Source organism: Ilyonectria robusta, assembly GCF_021365365.1.
Source record: "Ilyonectria robusta strain PMI_751 chromosome Unknown BGZ61scaffold_24, whole genome shotgun sequence".
Lineage (NCBI taxonomy): Eukaryota > Fungi > Ascomycota > Sordariomycetes > Hypocreales > Nectriaceae > Ilyonectria > Ilyonectria robusta.
This window is the reverse complement of record NW_025764458.1, coordinates 432979-447390: the sequence shown is the minus strand read 5'-3', so window position 1 is coordinate 447390 and position 14412 is coordinate 432979. Positions and strand designations below refer to the sequence as shown.

The window sequence follows — 14412 nt, the reverse complement described above, 5'->3', positions numbered from 1 at the left end:
GTCGAAGCTCAGGACGGCTAGGAATCGTGACGTCAAGGGCGCCGGTCGCGGTGGAGGAAAAGGGGCGACGAGATAGCTCGGAGCTGGGGCGCGCAAGGCCAGGATCGCAGTGGACAACGACGGCGGGGGAGAGCTGCGAGGCGGCGGAAGAGGAGGAGGGAGAGTTGAAGGGGCGTCGAGGGGCCTGCGACAAAAGATACGTCGAGTTGGAGAAGATGGAAATGGCCCGGGAAGTTTAGTGATGGATGGAGTAAGCCATCTACCAGCCATTGTCGCTGGGTACAGAAGGTACGTACCTACTAAGGTATCTCTGGTGGGTGGGTTGCGTTCGCTGGGGTCAGCCCCTGTCAGTTGGCCAGTCTCATTGGCTAGAGGGCTGCCATAGAGCGCTACCTCGTAATCCGCGTACCTAAGGGGGCTGTAATAGGTTCTGATGCTCCCTGTAAGTAGCCCCAAGTCCGCCGACTCCCAGCGAGCTGTTGCCAGTTGTGGCAGTGGCAGGGAGGTCCCCAGCGAACGAGGGGTACGTACTGCAGCACTGGCGCCTCCCGTCTGGTATCGCTTGGGAAGGGCACGGGCCATCCCACACCACCATTTCCACATTTTCCAGGTATTTTTCCAGGAGCTGCGTTTCCTGTGGTACGTACTCTGTACCATTTCCCGAAATGCTCATGTGTCGTTGCTTTGTACAAGCCATTTGATGCGCCGGGATCCATTCTTCAGCACACTGGTATTAATCTCTGTCATCTCGGCCGGATGCTCGACCGAGACAGCCAAGAGATTTTCGTATTCCAGGTGCCTACCTTCAGCCAAGTTGGCTTCTAGCCAATATCGAAATAAATACTACGGACGGTTGTGCGAGTACACACGGCGTCGATCACTCATCAACACCAAAAGTTACACACGGGCGGTCTGCAGTCAGCACTGAGCGTCTTGGCGGATCAAGCGTTACGCTCAATCTAGCGTTTCCCTTTGGCCTGGTGCTTCTGGCGGGTCGTGTCCTACGAAACTCTCACGTCAGGTCACTTTCCAATGGCGCCCGCTGCCATCATCTACAAGGAAACCACCAATACTATCTTCTCGGGGCACATCTCTCTGCATTAACCACAAATTCGTCATTAGTGGCACAGTCACTCATCCTCGACTTCGGTGCGGGGAAGGTGAAGCACACACCGTTATTTGTTCGTTTGTTGGTGGCACTGGACGAAGTACAGTAGTTTCGCTCTAACTCTACCCTGCACGTCTGGACAAGTACAGAGAAGTGTCTCGGCCGTTCTGCCGCTGCAACCCTCGGCGACTGTCCGAACATCTACACCACCCACACCATTTATCAGTAAACCATTCCTGCCGCCTACTTATCTTTCCCTGTTTACGGACATCTGGCACATGATTTTCGCCCACTGATCTCTGTGCATTTTCTTAGCGTCTCCCCTCTCGCCAAGGTTGGGGAGTCCTGGCGGGAGATCGACTACGGAACTAAAACGCGTCTGTGACCGTGCCATCCCTCTGCTCTGGTAACAAGCCGAACCATGCGCCCTTGGCTCGCTGACTATTGATGACAAGGCTAGAGACACCGTTTGCAAGCCACACCACGTCCATGGTGGGCCCAATCTATCGATAGCTCCCTCTGACATGCAAATCGCGTCCCATGCAAAATGTCTCATCCTTGTTTCCTTCAGAGGTTGCTTCCTGGGCGTATCCTCTTACAGTGGCGTATCATGGCGTACGCTCCTGACATTTGCCAATCATCTTCACTCATCATTACTATGTCATGCGATGCCATGTCACCCTTTATGTTTCGGTGTCCGGGGATGCATTCTGCCGTACTGATTGGCTAGAGGTTGAAGTTGTTGGGGAACGGAGGTTTGTTGGTGAGGCTCCGTGCAATCCTGGAAGGGCGGGGTTGAAATGATACGCAGCTACTAGTAATCATCCGGGAGTCCAGTGCGTACTTCATGTGCCGATGCGTGGCACATGGCATTTGGACAGAGCCACTGCAGCCGCTTTTTTACATACCCAACAGTCACCAATGAGACGTCAAGGATCTCCCCCCTCGATTTTTACCGTTGATATGGATCTCCGGGGGAAAACAGGACGATAAGTTCCCCGCGTGCTTTGCATGGTAAGTATTTTTGTCTATCAGGAAGACGGGGTATCTGGTCATGTCTGCTCCTGGGCTTTCTTCTCCGCAATCCTTAGATCAGCAATGCGATCATCAACAAGCGCAATGTCGGCGTCTACCCTCAAAATTTTCTCCTCCATCAAGTCGATGTATTCTGCGTCTGTAAGTTTCTTGAGAGGGCTCCATTTAGATCGGAACCAGCTGTCGTTCTCGTCTTTGACTTTGGGCTCGCGCGTCGCCATGCGATTCACAATCATCTGCCCTCCGGCACCAAAAGCTGTCCAGCAAACTACGGCCGGGAGGATGTTCGATGGCCCGCCTGCAAAGTGTGAATAAAATGTCAAATCTTCCATGAGGGGGTCAACCGTACGAATTAAGCCTCCCACTGCGCCAGCCACTGTACCAGCAATCGCGCTGGCCTTGGTTTTTTCAGAGGGCGTGACCTGTTTTTCACCACCCCATGCTTGAATCATGATGCTCCTTGTGACTTGAGAATTGTGAGTTAGGGCCATGAAAAAAAAGCACATAATACGACAACTTACACCAGAAGCTGGTTCCAAGAGTGAACCACTGAAACCCGGAAACTGCACCCCAGATTACGGGGTTGCCTTCTTTAAAGATAGAGCCTCCGACACCAGCTAACACACCGGCAGTTCCTGAGAGCGTAGGTGAGGATACTGTTCTTGCTTGGTTAATCGTGAGAATGAGACGTACCAGACCAGCCGCCTACTTTGAGAGGAGGGAGGAAAAGGTCGACAATCTCGGGGGCAAAGATTCCACGAGGCGAATTGCGGCGGCTAACGGGGGCCGATCGGGGATCTCGACTGCTGCTATCGGCCATGGTGATGATGCGGCTCTGTGGTGAGGATGAGAGGCGAGGAGAGGAGATGGTGAGGCGGGGTTAAGCGGATCGAGAATCGAGGAGGAGCGTTGGGGGAAAAAGACGCAAGGCTGGTATAATTACAAAAATGGGGTTTGATACAATACAATTACATGGCTTGGGAGACGACTGCTCTTGCTACGGTGGTCGTTGCGGAAGATATCAAATATGAAAAAGACGGTACGAGCTGAATGGAGAAGACAGAGAACGAATGAAATGCTGTCAAAAACCCGTGACATGAGCGGGTGCCCAAACCCAAGGCTGCTGCTCCTTCCTGGTCGCGGAGGGAAAACCTGCAAGCGAGAAAGGGGACCGGCCGGTGAAACTAACGCTCTTTAGGGCTAGCGCCTCCCACTCCTGGCCGGGCAAAATTAAGGCAACCCTCACAGGCGCCTCCATCATCATTTTTTCCCTACGCCGAGCAAATTTCGACTCGTCAACCCCCAGACACGGCAACATTCGTCGGGGCCAACACATCTCACGACCGTCTCCGCCCTCCGCAAGCGCTGCCATACCGCCCTTTACCGGACTGGCCGACTCCCGCCTTCGCCTCCGACTCCGTCCTCGACTCCCACGTCCCCCGCGCCCAACTCCCGCCGCGAGGACAGCCAACCCCGGGTCGGCTTTCCCTCTGCAGTCTACGCGCATCGGTCGTCGAATCGCTGCGCGTGTCCGCTTAAGCCGCAATCATGGGTGAGTCCCTCCGCTCCCTGCTGCTGAGATAGCTACTGACGACCCCTCGCCCGCAGCTCCCAAAAAGAAGGAACAGCAGAAGATGTCCCTCGGGGACTTTCTGTCTGATGGAGCAGGAGCAGGTTCGTTGCCCCTCGTCCATGTCGCATCGCTGCCCGCGCCCCGCCGCACGCACACACATCACCGTGCCACCCCACCGATCACCACCACATACTGACTCCCCTCACAGGATTTGGTGGAGGCTCTTGGGCCGATGAGGTTGAGGAAACTTACGGTACGTCGTCTCCTTCCGAGCCATACTGTCGCTGTCGCTGTTGCTGTCGCTGTCTCCTCCGTCTTGTCTCTCTGCTAACTCCCTCACAGTCACCGGTAGGCGCCATTTTTGACCCCTCGCCACGAATCTTTCGGTGAACTGACCATATTCTCCTAGGCACTCAGCCCCTTCCCTCCGGCGACCGAGGTCGCTATACCTCCGGCTCCGCCTCTGCCTGGCAAGATCGGGGTATGTCACACCTATATTCCGAGTCTGCTCACCGACGCTGACTTGCTCAGGATACTCGGTCCGCGAGCGCTCTCCCCAGAGAATCCCCACCCAGCCTCCCTATACCGCCCATCTGGGTAACCTAGCCTATGATATCACCAACGAGGCCGTCAACGAGTTCTTCGAAGGATGTGAGGTCGCCAGCGTCCGCCTGATCGAGGACCGTGAGACCATGCGCCCCAAGGGCTTTGGCTACGTTGAGTTTGCCACTGTCGCGGGCTTGGAGAAGGCCCTGACCCTTGATGGAGAGTCGTTCCAGGGTCGAACTGTCAGGATCAAGGTTGCCGATCCCCGTAAGCTACACTCTACCCCATAGCTGTTGACATTGACTGACATCCCTTAGCTCGCGGCGGTGACAGCGGCAGGGGCGATTCCATCCGAGAGATGGGTGACTGGACTCGCAAGGGTCCTCTCAGCGGCCCTGACCCTTCCAGGCGTTCCGACTATGGCGAGCGCAGCCGTCCCGAGTTCGGTGGCGATCGTAGCCGCCCCGAGTTTGGCGAGCGTGGCCCCCCGCGCGATCGTGATTCTGGTTTCGAGGCCCGTCCCACTCGTGAGTTGACTTGGGAGCGACGTGGACCTTTGTCTCCTGTGGCCAAGGAGGAAAGCTCCGGATCCCGAGATGGCAGCCGTCCCGCCCCTGGAGGTATGGGTGAGCGAAGCGAGTCCCACCGAGGAGGTCGCCGTGATGCTCCCCCTGCTTGGGGCGAGCCGCGAGAGGAGGGTTCACGCCCCCCTCGCCGAGATTATCCCGAACGCGCGGAGCGAACTGTTACCGCCGCTGAGAAGGATATGCAGTGGCGAGATCGCATGCGCCCCGAGTCTGCCAAGCCCACTTCTCCCGACGGCAGCGCTCCTCCTTCTCCTGCTCTTTCATCTGCCGCCCCCGCTCCAGGTGGCCGACCTCGCTTGAACCTGGCGAAGCGAACCGTATCTGAGGCCGCCGAGTCTGGTTCTGCTTCCGCAGGCTCCAGCTCCAAGGCTAGCCCCTTCGGTGCTGCCCGTCCCATCGATACTGCTGCAAAGGAGAAGTTGATTGAGGAGAAGAGACTACAGGCTGTGCAGGAGAAGAAGGAGGCTGATGAGAAGGCCAAGGAGGAGCGACGCATTGCGAAGGAGGCCGCTGTTAAGGCTGAAGCCGAGGCTGCCGCTGCCGCAGAGGCCCAGGCTGAGGCGGACGCTGAGGCTGCTAAGCAAGCAGAGGAGGCCGCTGCTGCAGCTGCTGAGTCTGCCGAGAAGGCTGAGACTGCGGAGAAGGTCGAGTCTGCCGAGAAGGCCAACGGAGAGCAGAAGGTTCCCATCCGAACCCGTGAGCCCCGCGAGCCCCGCGAACCCCGAGACAACGTCAAGTCACGGGCTGCCGAGGCTTCCAGCTGGCGATCTGCCGGCAGCGAGCGTGGACGTGGAGGTCGAGGTGGCCGAGGCGGCGGCGCTTCCCGCGGCTCTCGCATGGACTCCCGGACTGACTCCCGAACTGACGCCCGGACTGACGCGCGACTTACCCGCGCCAACGGATCGTCCGCTCAGCCCGCCGCTTCCGCCGGCGCCGACTCTGAGCCGTCCACTCCCGCAGTGGAAGATGATGGCTGGACCACAGTGCCCAACAAGAAGGGCCGCGGGGGCCGGGCCTAACTCAAAAATGTGTACATATAGCCCCGTTTCCTTCCGGTTTCACGACTAGAAATGCCCGTCGCAAGATGTACCATGGTGCGGGCCTCACTCCCCTCTTTGGACAACGCGATTACCTCTTGGACTCTGCTACCCTTCTCACAAACAACTCCGTCTTCTCGAACCCTCCAGCAACGAGCATCACCGGAGCACGGTGCCGTGTGAGCATCGGCCCTGGTTTAGCATTCGCATGCTAGCCTCGCCGTGCCCAATACGGTGGAAATTCAGGGCTCAGGGGTAATCAAATTCCTATGCCTGGGTCATCTTTCGATCTGGGGCATGTTTATTTCCTCGTCTGACCCGCCTCCAAATTGGACTCGACAAGCTTCTGTGCTCCCTTTCCTCACTTTCTTGAGGCGGGAGGGAGATGGTGGACGCTTTTTGAGCATGAGCCCTCGGCGTTTCGAGACACAAAAGTTAAAAGAATGGCGGCGAATGGATGGATGACTGGATGGATGGAAACGTGGCATGCGTTGATGACAGCTCTCTCTTAAACGATTTCTTTTCATGTTGATGAAATGCGGGAAGAAAAGGAGGGACTGGATTCTTTTTTCTTCAATGTTTTGATGACGATCAGGCCAGCTTAGCGCAGCGAACCACCCCAACTCGGTTTCTTTTTTTCTGGAGTGGAACGGGGTAAGGGGGTTCTATATGCTAGGCGATTTACGGATCAATGAAATGTGTTGTGCTTTTTTCCTTATTAATACGTCTTGGTCTTTACGTCTTTATCGTGGTCTCTTGTGGTATGGTAGACGGGGGGGAGTGCTGGTCTGGTCGGTCGTCGAGGATGGATGGCGTCGGTTTTGTCTTGTGGAGATTGTTTCATGGACGATGGCTCCGTAGACGATCAGATGGCAGCTCAATGAGGCACGGAGAGAAGACTTCGTCAACCAACTCTATACTTTTATCTTTTCCGTCGTCTATCGTCTTGTCTTGTGAAACATCCTGACTAACACGTGGGCTCTGAAGCATCCCGACTGACACGCGGACTTTGAAGCATCCCAACCAACACTCAGGCTCGGGAGCCATCACTGAGCCTCTTCCCACAGCCGGAACCCTTCCAACACGGTCCGCCGCACGCCCTCGCTCACAAAGTCCAACTCGCGGCCGTCGGCAAACTTGCGCAGCCGCGCCTCCTCCTGCGTGATCCACGCCCACTCGGCGTGCTCGTCGGCGCGCACCACGACGGCCTCGCACGTCTCGACGTCGACCCACGCCGTGAGCTTGGCCCAGACGTTGCCGGTTTCGCGGAAGAGGCACACGTCGCCCTTCATGTGTATGTCGACTTCACCATCGCCGGCCGGCTCCGGCCCCGGCTCCGGCGCACCGGCCTCGGCCTCGGAGAGCAACCGCACGGCGGCCTTGACATGAGTAGCCCGCAGGCCCGACTCCTCCCACAGCTCGCGCACAGCGGCAGCGACGAAGCTGGCGTCGGTGTCGTCGACGCAGCCGCCGGGCACTTCCCACTTGAGCGGCCACGAGTCCGTCGGCGCGCGGCGCAGCAGCAGGATGCGGCCCTGCGTGTTGGTGACGAGCGCGCCGGCGATGAGGTTGTCGATGTCCGTGTTGGCCGCAAGGAAGGCGCCAGGCGACGTTGAGGCGTGCGCCTGCAGCGAGGGCGAGACGGTGTAGGATGTCGGGGGTTGGTCTACCATTGTTTTAGGGGGTAATTGGTGAGATTGGGCCGTTTTGGAGTTGGTTTTTGGTGGTGGATGTGGTTGAAGCTGCCTTGTCGTGACACTCAACGTTGGGAGTTGAGTTGCAGGAAGCTAGCGTATGTATACCGCCGAATGAGGGAATACCAACCACACAGTCACACAAGTAATGCCGGCACAACCATCGACTTTATATACCAGAGACAGTAAGGGAAGCAGCTGGAGTCATTCAGGCAGCGAAATCGACACTGCGGCCGAGAGCCATGGCTTATTCTGCTGCCTTGCCCATCACCTACCGAGTCAGCCTGGCCGTTGAGTCAACTCCACTATTTGGCCAGGCACCTTTAAAAGACGCTCTGCCGAACAACCGGACGCGTCTAGGAAAACAAGGCTGGAATTCTCGGATAGCTTATTTCAATGTGCCGGCATCTTTTCCAGCCAAGATTTGGGGTTGGTGCATATGCAGTGAGATGGTAGGTATGCAGGTGCCTGAAGGACAGGCATCAGAGGAACTGCCACACGTCCAATTCGATCCCCTGCTACTAGCTGGGACATCTCGAAATAGCATTTCGATAAATATTGTATTTCTAATAAAAAGGCAAAGAGTACCCAAATGAAAGAAACCCCGTATGGTGTATAAAAGAAGTCTCATATACCAAAAGGATTACCAAAAAAACATGGGTAACCTAGTTACAATCGGAGTAACAAAACAACATTCAATCATTCAGTATTCAAAATCTAAAAAAAGGGATGGATACCCTACCACGACCATCGCACAAACTCACGCTGGTAGACAAAGTGTATAAGTGGACGATTCAATAACTCAAGATTATTAGGGAAACTCACTGGATATGTCATGGGCTGTAAGTCAAACAGGCGAGGCAGACATGCCGGGCCAGGATGGTAGAAATCACAGCCCCAGAAGTAGCCAAAAGAACCATGAGGGGAGTAGAAGGGAACGTGTCGACCGTCATATTGACCCAACATATCCTCAAGACCCTCGACCCCAACTCGAAACCACTGGATCCGTTTCCCGTGCCCGCCGCTCTCGTCGTCCTCGAGGAAGAACCGCCGCGCAACTTCGATCCTCCAGTGCAGAGCCGCATAGCCCCACGCAATCTTGAGTCTTGTCGCTGCCGGGTCGAACCGGCCGGGGGGCAGCTTGATTGGGGCCCGAATTGCTCCAAGTTGGCATTTAACGGCGAGATACCGGGCACACCGCTAGACGGAGTCGCGGTGCTCTGTGTCCAGCCTGACTTTGGAGAGACCGACCACCCACCAACCATATACTGTCACCTCAGCTCCCAATCACGGCTTGCAGCGAGTGAGAGAGCACCAGTTAAGAATCAGAAAAATTGGTATTCAGTTCATTATATGCTCCTTCACCCAAAGCCGGGGTACATGCTTTCCCAACTGGCAGGATCCGCCTTCCGTTCCCCGTGCTCCCCCTAAACGCCAAAGCCGTAGGCACCATTTCTGCAAGTATTCGTACACCTCAGCATTCCGCTCAGTGTCGCTTGCTTCACTGCTTCACAAAGGACTCGGATCCTAGGACCGCTTGGCCCCCATCTCTTCCATCCCAAAGTCGTCCCACTCCTCGTCTCCACCCAGCTTCCGCCCAACCCAGATGCCTATTGCGGTCCCCAGACTGCCCAGCAGGAACCAGCCCTCAAACCACCCGTCCACGAACCCGGGACTCAGCGCGCCGCGGAGTACGCTCCCGACCGCCGAGCCCAGTGCCGTGGGCAGTTGGCTACGCAGCAGCAGCGACGAGGAGATGACGTACGTGGCGGCGATCTGGCCAACGACGAGCGCCAGGTTTGCTTGCGCCTGGCGGAGAAGACCCGGCGTCCACTTGGCAAAGAGATGAAACGTCTGGACGACGCTGTTGGCGCTCGCGAGCAAGATGACGCCGCTGAGGGCGAAGCTGATGAGGCGCGCCCAGGCGAGTTGGTCCAGCTTCGGGTCCCAGTGGCGAGCGAGCAGGGAGAGGAACCGGTTGATGGGGTCGCTGCTGGCGAAGCTCGTCGAGGGCGAAGATGCTCGTCGTAAAGTTGTAAGGGACGTCGCCACGATGCGGTAGAGACAGTAGAAGCTAAAGAGATATGACGGCACGAAGACGAGGCGTCCCACGATTGTGCCAGCGCGGGCAGAGGCAGCACGATGGCTCTTCAAGAGGGACAGGCCAGACGCCAGGTTCGCCTCCATGGTTTCCAGTCCCGCGATCTCAATCCGCAATCCCTTCATCTCGGCCTCCTCCGCAGAGCCGCCTCGTAGAGAGCCCATTACCTTGCCAACTAGCCCGCTGCCCTTGGCCGACGCTACGCCTTGCCTATCGGCTGCCTTGCGCTCGAGATGCTGTAATCGATGGCGCTTCGTCAAAAGCATCTCGTTGGTAGCGTCCAACCCTGCTTGTTTCCGGTTGATGTCGGCTTCAGTGACGGGTCGCTTGCGCCGCACCGAAGCATCGGCAAAGGTGTGCCACGGGGACGATACAGCAGCGAATCCTGAGAGCAGCGCCATGAGCGTGATGCCTACGACGCCGATGCGCTCGAGGCAGCCCCGGGTCAGCCACTCAGAGAAGCCAGTTTCATCGGGCATGATCCTCATGGCGTGTTTAGGTACGGCCTGGCCCACGGACCAGAAGGCGAAGAGCCATCCCGCGAAGAGCGCAAAGTGCATTCCCCACGCAACCCGGGGGAACCTGCCCTTGGCTGTCCGCTGGAAACTCCACCCAGCGCTGGTGACCATTGAGCGGCACTCGAGCCAGGGCACGAGCACGACCAGTACGAACAGCAGTGCCGGAACCGTGATCCTGAGGGCCAGGTTTCTCGACGTCGGGTTCGCCAGCTCCATAATCTCGTCCATGATCAACGCGCCCAGTGTCGCCGCCAATCCAACCGTCACTCCAAACGTCCACGCTGCGCCGCGGCGCTGCCAGCTCTTGGAGCCGTGCTCGGCATGGGCCGCGCGCAAGGCCGGCGGTGCGTGTGATGGCAGCACATGGTCTTCGCCGTCGCGGGCCTCGGCGGCGCGGTTGAGGCGGGGGAAGATATGGCGGACGACGAGGATGGTGACAGTGGCGAAGATAACGAAGAAAGGGAGGGCGGAGATGATGACGGAGGTGGTGATGGCGCGCGGATTGACGGCCGCACAGGCGTCTGCGCCGCATCTCGTGAAGGGCCACATTTATACAGGTCGAGTCTTATCGAGGTTATGATGATGTATTGTCGACTTGGGTTCCCGCCGTCCGTCCTTGGACTTTATCGTCGTCGATCGTGGTGGATTCTCGACCCCGTCGCTTTCCTCTCGTCTATCGTCTTGATCGTCTATCGAATTCGAATTCGTTGGTATCGAGTCGCTATTGCAGTCGCTATCATTAACCCTCATAAACCGAGGCAACTCCGAAAGCCAGGCGTGGTCCCGCGTTGCCACGCGCGCGAGCAGTGATCAACGACGTCACCAGTGGAAGCGAAACGGCTCTGTCACGGTCGCAGTTGAAATCCGACCCTGTTCGCTTCGTCGTCGCGGGATGCCCCAGTACAATCCGTCGTCAGAGTCAAAACCGAGATGCATCCGGGATTATGTCGCAGCTGTCGAGATGGTGAGTGCGCTTCTATGGCTGGTGGTTTTCGCAAGTTGTTTTACGCAAGTTTGAAAGATTGAAGATTGAGGCTGACGTGTTGGGTTGCGCAGGCATCGCCCGTGGTTCTGGGCCTCCTGCCCTTGCGTTCCGTTCCTTCTCGTTCCTGCCCCCCATCGTCACTAAGCGGAGTGCCCGTGCTCGGCTTGCACTAGCCCCTAGTCACATACCTTCAGAACGTGCATTTGGTGCAGTGAAATTCCCACAACCGCCACTTGACTTTGACAGCCCTCGCAACCCTTGAGCCCTGGACCCCTTGAACCCTTGAGCCCTGAAGCCCCTTGCAGACGACGTCAGGGCAGTCCATGCGCCGACTCGTCCCTGCCGCGTCGAGCAAAACGTTTCGGCCCAGCGCAATCCGCTGACCCCCAAGGGATCCAGGCCCTGTAATTGGCCGCTGGATGCCCGCACCGCGTTTCACTTTTAGTGAGAGCACATGGCCTCGTCCACGGCAGGAGCGGGGACCGAGGGGCTGTGAATGCGCACCCACTCCATCAGACGCCGTGCCCCGCGACACAACGTGGGAGCGAAACAGTCACTGTCACGGGTCGCGCCGGACTGATCATAGTCACTCAAAAGAAATGTCACTCCATGGCGCTGCCGACTATTCCCCTACGCTTTGCTGTATGCGTTGTAATGGACTCTTGTCTCATCGTCAGCTGATTGTCATTCACTCTTAAATTGCAAAATCTACAATCTTCTGTTCCAATGTCGTTCCCTTACATGACATCAATATGGATGCATACGTACTGCCAATCACATTTAGAGCAATTAGCATAAATCCATGGTAATCAATCGCTGAAGGTAGTCGAGTGTCGTTTTTTACTTGACACGCTAATGTACATATGCCAGCTTAGACAGCCTGTGCGAACCTCCGCCATTCCATGGTGCCGTGAGGCTTTGGACATGTTTCAGTCCTCAATCCGTCTAGAGCCCCAACAACCACAGCACCCTGCCAACCATGCCTACGGCTTCTCAGGGGCTTCGACAGCTTCCTCATCAATGCCGTCCCTCTGTTCCACACCTTCTGCTAGCCCTTCGCTGCCTGGCATCCTGGATTCATCATCTCCCTGATCCTCGGCTGCGTCACCAGCAGACGGAGCAAAATCTCTGACTGAGACGCCGTGTCGCACAAGGTCGCCCTGATGATGGGCTGCGTTCTCCTCTTCTACCCGACGCCGTACGTCTTTCCTCAGTAGACCAAAGAGCCGTCGGTTCACTTTCCTGGCATGAGCAGCATAGTCAGGATGCGCCTCTTGGACGTTTTCGGATATGCCTCGGCCACGGATCATCGTGCTGCTTTGAGAACAAGCCAAGCTGGACGGCTGTTGCCTCTTAGAAACAGTATTTCGCCTCGTGCTAGCCTCCTCCTTCAAGGGGACATTTTCTCCGTCGGTGCGAGAGACGAGTTGAGCCTCCACGTCTGTTGTTGGCTTCCCAGCACCCGCCATGTCTTCTTGCGCCTTGGTGTCTTCTTCCTCCACTCGCGTCGTGTCAAGTGCTTCTCCGTCAAAATTATACTCTCTAACCAGAGGCGGATAAAGCAGCTCCAACTCGAATCCCTCACTCTTGTCCTATATTTCGCGATTCTTTGAGTGGTGATTGTCGACCCCCGGCACTGGCTCCAACTTGATTCTATCATGCTCCGCCATGATCTCCTTGCCACTGCTCGAGGGCTCCACAATGTCATGAGTCTGTTCATGATTGAGCCTGGTTGGTAGTGGTAGACTTTGCTCCTCAGATCTCTCTCTATCAAGGAGAGCAGAGAGTTCGCGCTTGTTCGTGCTTCGGATGTTCGTGATGCTTTTGGTGCTTTGGCCAGCCTTCATCTTCTATGATGTGGCTTTATGCTCCAAAGAGCCTTCGTCCTCGTCATCCTCTTCGTCCTCGACCTTCATCTTAAAAGCAGCCGCTTCGCCAACCTCCATCTTGTGCAACTGTTCCAGTTTCTGCTTATCCAGCGCTTGCTGGCCAGTCATCACATCGAATTCGGCAGAGTCGTCATCGTCATCATCGTCACTCTCCGGAACCGCAATATTGTCCTTGAGGACAGGTTGTTCCTCCGGGGCCTCATTAATGCTAGCAGGTCCGGGAGATCGAATAAAGGGTCGTAGACCAGGGCTGATAGGCTTGATCGTAGGGTCAAAGGCGGCAGGAAGGCCAAGAACGCGTGCAACTTGGTGTGCCTCCTCGTCAGGGGAGTTGTGGATCTCAAGCTCATATGTGCTGCTGGCTTCGCTGTCGGCCTCGTGCTTACCATGGGTCGCGGCCAACATGCTGATATATGTCTGCCGAGTCGAGTCATTGGCTCGCTTCGTCTTCTTCTTCATGCGCTTCTCTGTCGGTCGGACTACGACAACTGGTACAGGAGAGTACTGGAGGCAATACTTGGAGAAGGAGTTGCGGGTGTTGACCAGGCCCTGAAGACCTCCGAGAGAGCGACCTCTGGTTCCGACGATGAGCATCGCGGGCTGGTACATTTGGATCTGTGGGTGGTTAGAACTCTCTCCCTGAGTCTGAAGATGGAACGGGAATACCAACCAATTTTTGGAATGTGGCGTGAAGTTTACCAACAGCATATTCGAGGACAATGCTAACAGCGCGGTTAGAGCCGTTGCGCTCCAGGATGCCGTGCATGACAGATTGAGCATCCTCTTGGTATTGTTTATCGGAGAAGCGAATTTCCTTCTCGATTACTCGGACGCACACGATCTCGTCGCCATCATCAACAAGCTCTTCGAGAAGCCACTGTAGGGCGTAGTCGGAATAGGCATGTTCGTCGACGCCAACCATGAAGGTGCGCGACCTTCGGCGTGGTTGGTAGCCCTTGTGTCGGACATTGAGAGTCAAGGAGATGGCATTATTCTTAGTGGGCTCGCCTGCGGGGACGTTGTCGAAGGCGATATGACGTTGGAACCTATTGGGCGCGGTCTCGGTTAGCGTCGCCATCGTTGTACAGTTGCCACGGTGCGTGTGCACGGGACGATAAGAGTTGAGTGCGGGTGAAGAAAAGCAGCCCAGGAAGAGTAGTAGAACAAGAGTAATCAGATAGATCAGGAAGAGGAAAATGGTGACGACAAAGAGGAGTCAGCGCTCTGCGGGAATTTGCGGCTAGAAGAGCCACACAGCACGGTCACAGTGGATGTGATGGATGGCCTGACCCAAGCGAAGCGACTAGCTTATTGCATGGACTTGCCGACGAGACTTTCG

At 56.6% G+C, this 14412-nt stretch overlaps 7 protein-coding genes across 7 annotated transcripts; 2 read left to right on the top strand and 5 right to left on the bottom strand.

Moving 5' to 3' along the window:
- Positions 1-1912: 1912 nt before the first annotated feature.
- On the bottom strand, positions 1913-3093 carry BGZ61DRAFT_112823 (uncharacterized protein). The gene is made up of 4 exons (XM_046236951.1): positions 2837-3093; positions 2665-2778; positions 2493-2609; positions 1913-2441 (listed from the first exon to the last, which is right to left on the bottom strand). Exons 1-4 carry the CDS (start codon positions 2961-2963, stop codon positions 2161-2163), a joined length of 639 nt encoding a protein of 212 aa, XP_046098673.1. The 5' UTR covers positions 2964-3093; the 3' UTR covers positions 1913-2160.
- Positions 3094-3691: 598 nt separating this feature from the next.
- Positions 3692-5868, top strand: BGZ61DRAFT_483252 (uncharacterized protein; the record flags this gene model as incomplete). Its single annotated transcript, XM_046249472.1, has 7 exons — positions 3692-3695; positions 3752-3817; positions 3925-3969; positions 4059-4064; positions 4126-4197; positions 4248-4529; positions 4580-5868. The coding sequence occupies 7 exons, from the start codon at positions 3692-3694 to the stop codon at positions 5866-5868; spliced, it is 1764 nt and encodes a 587-aa protein (XP_046098672.1).
- A 933-nt stretch (positions 5869-6801) lies between these two features.
- Positions 6802-7829, bottom strand: BGZ61DRAFT_460272 (NUDIX hydrolase domain-like protein). The gene has a single exon (XM_046247010.1). It carries the CDS (start codon positions 7557-7559, stop codon positions 6933-6935), a length of 627 nt encoding a protein of 208 aa, XP_046098671.1. The 5' UTR covers positions 7560-7829; the 3' UTR covers positions 6802-6932.
- Positions 7830-8208: 379 nt separating this feature from the next.
- Positions 8209-9059, top strand: BGZ61DRAFT_112754 (uncharacterized protein). The gene has a single exon (XM_046236950.1). The coding sequence runs from the start codon at positions 8460-8462 to the stop codon at positions 9009-9011; it is 552 nt and encodes a 183-aa protein (XP_046098670.1). The 5' UTR covers positions 8209-8459; the 3' UTR covers positions 9012-9059.
- Positions 9060-9107: 48 nt separating this feature from the next.
- On the bottom strand, positions 9108-10748 carry BGZ61DRAFT_537535 (Abscisic acid G-protein coupled receptor-domain-containing protein; the record flags this gene model as incomplete). The annotated part of the gene is made up of 1 exon (XM_046254547.1): positions 9108-10748. One exon carries the CDS (start codon positions 10746-10748, stop codon positions 9108-9110), a length of 1641 nt encoding a protein of 546 aa, XP_046098669.1.
- A 1419-nt stretch (positions 10749-12167) lies between these two features.
- On the bottom strand, positions 12168-12653 carry BGZ61DRAFT_537534 (uncharacterized protein; the record flags this gene model as incomplete). The annotated part of the gene is made up of 1 exon (XM_046254546.1): positions 12168-12653. One exon carries the CDS (start codon positions 12651-12653, stop codon positions 12168-12170), a length of 486 nt encoding a protein of 161 aa, XP_046098668.1.
- A 381-nt stretch (positions 12654-13034) lies between these two features.
- Positions 13035-14151, bottom strand: BGZ61DRAFT_497961 (uncharacterized protein; the record flags this gene model as incomplete). The annotated part of the gene is made up of 2 exons (XM_046251221.1): positions 13035-13688; positions 13744-14151. 2 exons carry the CDS (start codon positions 14149-14151, stop codon positions 13035-13037), a joined length of 1062 nt encoding a protein of 353 aa, XP_046098667.1.
- Positions 14152-14412: the final 261 nt, after the last annotated feature.

What these genes read in the sequence shown, in the direction of transcription:
- BGZ61DRAFT_112754 (XM_046236950.1), top strand. Translation starts at nt 8,460, where the DNA reads ATGGTAGAAATCACAGCCCCAGAAGTAGCCAAAAGAACCATGAGGGGA.
- BGZ61DRAFT_112823 (XM_046236951.1), bottom strand. Translation starts at nt 2,963, where the DNA reads ATGGCCGATAGCAGCAGTCGAGATCCCCGATCGGCCCCCGTTAGCCGC. An exon ending in TCTTGGAACCAGCTTCTGGT is followed by an intron (nt 2,610 to 2,664) that starts GTAAGTTGTCGT and finishes ACAATTCTCAAG; the next exon opens with TCACAAGGAGCATCATGATT. An exon ending in CGCAGTGGGAGGCTTAATTC is followed by an intron (nt 2,442 to 2,492) that starts GTACGGTTGACC and finishes CACACTTTGCAG; the next exon opens with GCGGGCCATCGAACATCCTC.
- BGZ61DRAFT_460272 (XM_046247010.1), bottom strand. Translation starts at nt 7,559, where the DNA reads ATGGTAGACCAACCCCCGACATCCTACACCGTCTCGCCCTCGCTGCAG.